This window comes from Citrus clementina, unplaced genomic scaffold (genome assembly GCF_000493195.1).
Source record: "Citrus clementina cultivar Clemenules unplaced genomic scaffold, Citrus_clementina_v1.0 scaffold_4, whole genome shotgun sequence".
Taxonomy (NCBI): Eukaryota; Viridiplantae; Streptophyta; class Magnoliopsida; order Sapindales; family Rutaceae; genus Citrus; species Citrus x clementina.
The window spans coordinates 23,110,028-23,116,435 of NW_006262274.1; the positions used below are offsets into that span (position 1 = coordinate 23,110,028).

At 34.7% G+C, this 6,408-nt stretch overlaps 1 protein-coding gene across 1 annotated transcript; it reads right to left on the minus strand.

Moving 5' to 3' along the window:
- Positions 1–5,194, minus strand: LOC18043423. Its single transcript, XM_006438431.2, has 8 exons — positions 4,942–5,194; positions 4,602–4,742; positions 4,060–4,181; positions 3,696–3,745; positions 3,032–3,594; positions 1,851–1,931; positions 1,240–1,302; positions 1–517 (listed from the first exon to the last, which is right to left on the minus strand). Exons 2-8 carry the CDS (start codon positions 4,653–4,655, stop codon positions 461–463), a joined length of 990 nt encoding a protein of 329 aa, XP_006438494.1. The 5' UTR covers positions 4,656–4,742; positions 4,942–5,194; the 3' UTR covers positions 1–460.
- Between the last annotated feature and the right edge of the window lie 1,214 nt (positions 5,195–6,408).

Sequence of the window (6,408 nt, forward strand, 5' to 3'; positions counted from 1 at the left end):
TGAAAAATAAACGGCTAAGAAGACGGTTAAAATAATGAGTGCAATATCAAGATAAGGTTACCCACATCCGCAACCCAGCTCCGATCCCGGGATTCAGAGATCTTTACATAAAAGGCATCAGAATCGAATTCTAAAATATTCCAACTGGAAAACAAAGGTTACATGAGAAAGCAATGATCGATATACATGTGTAGACTAAAATGACAGCAAAATATTCCACCCATCAAAATTTCTCACAACTATCTACTGAATTCCAACTTTTTTGAGTTTTTTTTTTTTAAAAGGAAACTTTTTGAGTTAAAAAGGCAAGAATGTGATTAACTGATTCTTGGCCAATTTCTTCTGGAAATGACAGAAATAAAAGCTATTTCTTTGATGGGAAAAGATTCATCAATACAAACTCCCATCCAAAATAGAATTAATGATCATAAAATACATCCTTGCTTTCGGAGTGTAGTTGTCATGGTTGCCGTTTGGAGCGAGGCAATAGAGACAGGAGAATTTTTTTCCTAGGCCCCTGTTAATCAAACAAGATTTCATCAGGCAATGCATGAAAAACCAGAAACTACATAACAAGCCGAAAGATCAGCATGACGGGAGATCTTGCGAATCTGTTTGTATTAAAGATGAAGAATTAATACAGTAAACTGAAATGAGAATTCTTTTAGGAACACTGAAGTCATCACTTGAATCAGTGTTAGACCAATAAAACTTATGTTAGGCACAAATATAAAGGGGCAGGGGCAGGGGCAGTTTAGTAATTTTATTTATTCGTTAATTAGGGCTCAGGTATAAATAAGAGATTAAAGAGTCATTTAGGGTTTATGTTCTGTCTAGTGTTAGGAATAATTAGGAGTTTAGGGAGAGATTGACCTACCTCTCGAATTGTAAGTCATGATTGTTTTTTCTATTGATTCAATAAATAAAAATCAGCCATAATTTAGCCCTAAGTCCTACTCAAACCTGAAACTTGAGACGGAGTATAAATAAACCGAGTCAAAATAAAGGAAAAAAACTCACTCCTCAACCTAAACGTGCTTTTTTCATTGCACAAGCTTGACAATGCACCCAGACACACTGTTCTGGAAAAGGATGCTTAAAATGTTCAATACTCATTTGATCATTTTAAAGATCATTAAACATCCATATATGACATGAAAAACATTATAGAGTACAATACATGAATTAAACTGCATGCGCAAATGCGGAAACCGCAAAAAGGAAGAAGTTTATGCATACCATAGGTATTCCCAGTTCCTTGAGATCGTTTTCCCCCATCTGCTTCAACGCGGTCATATCCACCTACATCAAATCAGGCAACAGAAAAATGGGAGTTAAATTAAAATAAAAAAATAAAATATCTTGTAAGATGAAGTTGCAATGGTTACTATTCATTAAGAAGACTAGGTTAAATTAAAATCATAAAAAAATCTTGTAAGATGAAGTTGCAACGGTTACCGTTTATTAAGAAGATTAAGGTTTAAGTTAAACACAAGGAACACCATAGAATTAACTATGCATATGACGAATTCTCAAACACATTACCAGGCCACACTATCACTACTAAAGCACTTGTGTAACAGCCAAGAGCAAAATGCAAAAATACGAATCCCTTGTATCTTATACTAATCGCAGTACAGGGCATGGGAAGCCATGCATGCTCAAAATATAAGTGTATAGAAAAAAACTACATAGTCAAATGGCATCTTACCTTCACACTACATAGAATTTATGTAATTTAGCATGAAATTGAAAAGGACAAAGGTTTCAATTTATTCTAACTCAGCTTCAGCAAAGCATTTAATTTTTTTTTCTTTTTTTTTGGGGGGGGAGGGAGTAGAATAACATACTTCCTCAGCCTTAAAAAGAATGGCATATTTTCCCAGTCCTAGTGAATGCAACAGCCCATCAACAGTTTGCTGTTCTTCACCCTGCATGGTAAACAGCAAAAGAAGTCAGAGATGCATAATAGCAATTGCAAATTGATAATGTGCAAAAGCTGCAAAGAAGGATTTGGTGCCACAATATAAACAGACATTATTCATTGAGAAATTGTAGAACAGTCTAGAAAATCTTGATGCTAAGAGATATTTTGCAAAAAAGCTGATAAGAGAATTCAGATCCAACAGGGAATAGGGGCAGAAGTCACAGACATATACAGGTGGAAGAGAAAGAAAATGAGTTACAAGCAAATTTTCAAATAATGCCTGCAAAATAACACACTTGTACCATACACTAAATTCCAATACTGTACCATCATATTGCATCTCCTCGTGGCAGTTTCTAATGCAACAATAGAAAAGCATCTTTTTTTTTTTGGAAAGGAAGATACCATTTAATTTTAGAGGAATTTAAAGTCCTAAGACATAGTGCTGACATATCACATTGCTCATCAAGAAATAGTAAAGCCGTTCTGTCTGGAAAATTAATAAATTTAACTTGTCTGACACAGTGCAGCCTTCCTAGTGCCCATGGTTATCATCATCGATTTCCATTAATTGAGTACTTGTATCGTAGATAAATAAGTAGGCCATCCAACTGAGCAAATAAGAGTAGCTGTCACAGAAGAAGTGTAGAAGATGGTTCATGGTTCACCAAATCGATGGGAAAACCATAAAAAAGGATACATAAATCCATGACCTTATTTTTCTTGTACCACAATCATGAAAAAAAGGCTACAAAAGTCCAGCCAGAGTTGTCTAGCTGGTCTATCCTTCAGCATGTAGCACAACAATTTAGACATTATTTCATAAAGTGTGTACATATTATTTTTGAAAAAATTATCTACAATTTGTAATTAAAAACATTTTCCCTTTACGGCTAATTGTTTAAGAATTTTTCTCATTCCTAATTGAAAAGTCAAATTACCTAGCACAAATACCAGAACTACTGTCCAGTACAATTTACAATCACTTATACAAAGTAAACAGAAAAATTAGACGAGTCATCCAACTAAGCAGCAGTCTGAGCGAAAGCGGTGTGAACGTGTCTTAAAAAAATAATAAATAAATAAAAGGAAGGGAGCTCTTACTGTATATGAACTTTTCTGCACAATACCAGGCGGTGGAGGCAGTTGGCCTATAAGTGGTGGGCCTGGTGGCAAAGGCTTTACAGATCCAGGAGGCAATGTGGGTTTTGTCATGTAAGGTGAAGTACTCATGGGCCTGGGAGCATTATGAACATCTTTGCTCATATATGGAATTGATCTCATATCATCATATGTCCTACTTAAAGGCTTTCTTTGCAAGTCCTCCACATTCCTGGGGGGTGACAGACCCCTAGAAGAACCTACAATTCTCTCTGGTGATCTTCGTCTGATATGATCTAAAGTCCAAGCAGAATAAGAACTTCGTGATGAGTTCATCTGGGGCAAATCATTTGTACTTCTTGAGACAGGAATCCTTCCCAGGATACTGGTTTCCCTTGACTCGGGCAGGCACTGCCGTGTATCCAGACTACTGTGTGGAGGCTGCCCGGTCCTTGACAGTTTCTCACGGAGGTCCATGAATTCACAATCATCATCATTCTGAGATCGTCTAACTACATTCTTTTGCATGAGTTTGAATCGAAGGTCATTCTTTCCAATTCGAAAATCTTTAGTCAATCAAAGAAACCAAGTTTGGTAATCAGAAAACCAGTTAAAAAAATATTAAAAAGGAAATGATGTCTTCTATGCTGAAAAGAATGCTAATTACCATCAATGCCGTTAGTTCCCAGACCTGAAATATAGCCATCCCCTCTTTGTCTGGAAGAAGTGAAAATAGAACCACCATATCTTAGACAATTTCAATTGACAAAAACATGGACAAAAGAGTCCTGCAAACAGAACTACACACAAAAGATTCCTAATGCACTTTGTAGCTGTCACTCATAGTAATAGATAGTGCTCAGCAATTTCAATTATAAAGAAAACTCAGAATATCCAGAAACCCTCAATCATAATTTAAAAATTCCAGAACAAACCATCAAATACAAAAAAAAAAAAAAAGGGTTAGGTGACATCAAACTTGCAAATTTAAAACTAAAAACACAGACATAGAACAAGAAAGATGAACGCACCGTTTGTTGTCAACTTGCGAACTATCTAAAGAACTTCCTAATCTATCTCTTACAGACCGCTTACTTCCAGTACCAGGCAAAGAATCAGAAAAACCAACATCTGATACAGGCCTCTTCACCACCTGCAAGTTAATTGCTCCAAGTTAATGCAGGTATATTATCACGAGTATAACAAAAACAAATGCAGTTCGGCTTGTCAGGTGATTCTGGAACAAAAAACGATAAATTTTATCGAAGAAAAGCATCAAACTTGTACTTAAGCTAAAGATTTGCCTCAAGCACAATTGAGCATGTAATCATACATTTTGGTCTTACAAGGTCCCATGTGTCAATAAACAGAATCAGGGCAAAAATTCTGTGCTCATTCCTTAAGCAATACCGAACAAATAACAAAAAGTCTTTCACTCCATAAAACACCTCGAAACAAATTAACAAAAGAGCATCCATTTACATGCATACTAATTAAAGTTGCCACAAAAACAAAGGAGTAAAATGGTAAATAAAAAATAAAAAATAAACCCTAACTCTGAGGAAGAATATACCTGACCGCCGCGTCCAAGAGTAATAGTGACTCGGGCTCTGGAAGCTTCTGACATAATCGAATCTAAAGCCCTCTCGCTTAATCAAGCAATCAATCAACGGATAGACGGGAACATCAGTGTCTTCAATTTAGTGTTGAAAAACTAATAAATGCTAAAACAAGCTCGTGTTAGAAATATATGTTTTTGTTTTTTCTATAAACGAAAAAAAGAAAATCGAAAAGGTGTTGGGTAAATGAGAGGGATTAGAATACTAAGTACAACGTTCGTTATGAAATTTTTTCCGAAAAAACAGAAAAGGAAAGAGGAAGCGAGGGCGGTCGTGAGGAGGAAAGGCAGTTACTGTGGAAATGTTTCAGAGGCGGCCTCAGAAATTGATGGCCACGATTGTCCCTGCGCTGTCTTTTTCGCCTTTCATCAGTTCAGTATAAGACGTCCGATCGAGTGATTGATTGGAGGACAACCTGGCCTTTTTTGTTTTTGATTTTGTTTTTTCTATTTCTGTTTTTCACTCGCAGGAGCGTCCCGCGGTTGTTTATTGGGAACTAAACTCTTTTGTTTACTTCAATAGAATTATGGCTGAATAATTAAGGAAGATAAGGAAAATAGGATAATCATACAGCTCATTGAATATATATAAATTTTTTGAAAAATTCAAATTAGAAGGTGATCCCAGGTCCCTACTCCAATAATCTAACAAAAATTCACAAGTTATCTAATAACTTCGCTGATAGAAAGATGAGGACTTAAAATATTACTTTTAGATTTTAAATCTAATAAATAAAAAATTATATCACCATTTTAATATAAAATTTAAGTGAAATCGTTGCCTATAAATCTTTTTTTTTTTTTTTGGGTGCTTTAACATAAATGAATAAAATAACCCGGATTTTTTTGCCCAATTTTAAAAAAAAAAAAAATGAAAATGGCCGTCTGTGGACGAAGCTTGGGCTTAGCTAGGCCCATCTGAGAGCGAACGAACTTGGGCTTTACCTTTCTTATAATTATTGTCGATCGATTCGTAAAGCTTATTAATTTTCAAGATACAACATCAATTAGTGCAACTACAATTAATGAAGCGATAAAGTAAAGCTTATTGGTCTATTATTGAAGCATTAATAAAGCAAAAAATAAGAGAATTTGGATTCAATTTCATCGTATTCAAGAATGTGGACACTGTTGAAACTTGGATGTATTTTTATTTGGTATGAACAATAAGAGAGATTAGTAAATAGCAAATGCGAGAGTTTAGCTGTCTCTTATATATATATATATATATATATATTCTTATGTACGAGAATGCAATTCTTTGTATGTATGTTCTGGCAAGAATCTCGTGTATATATGATCATTTAATTAATAAAACGCCCAATCAACCAAATATACATATGCTAACGATTGAGCTATCATCGTTTACAAGTGCAAATATTTTCGGTTTATCTATCAGCTACTGCTCTTCCTACTTGTACTTAGATACAATCTATAAAAGAACTCAAATCTAGTACACAATGTTACAAACATGAAGAATATTTGTCAATTCATGTATATATACATAAAATCATCTCTTCTGACGTTATGCATGCATCAAGATATGTTCTAAAATCTAATCAAAGATATCGAGTGGTAGTGACGGTGGAGTTAACAATCAATATCTTTTGCACATATCCTTCATCCAAGATACTACAAACAAATGTATATTATTAGAGAAGCCACAGTTATCCCAAAAGCTTAAGTTGTTACGTATAAACGGAATAATAGTATTAAAGACAAGTCTTATCAGATAAATATATATATATATAGCTCCCTCAGA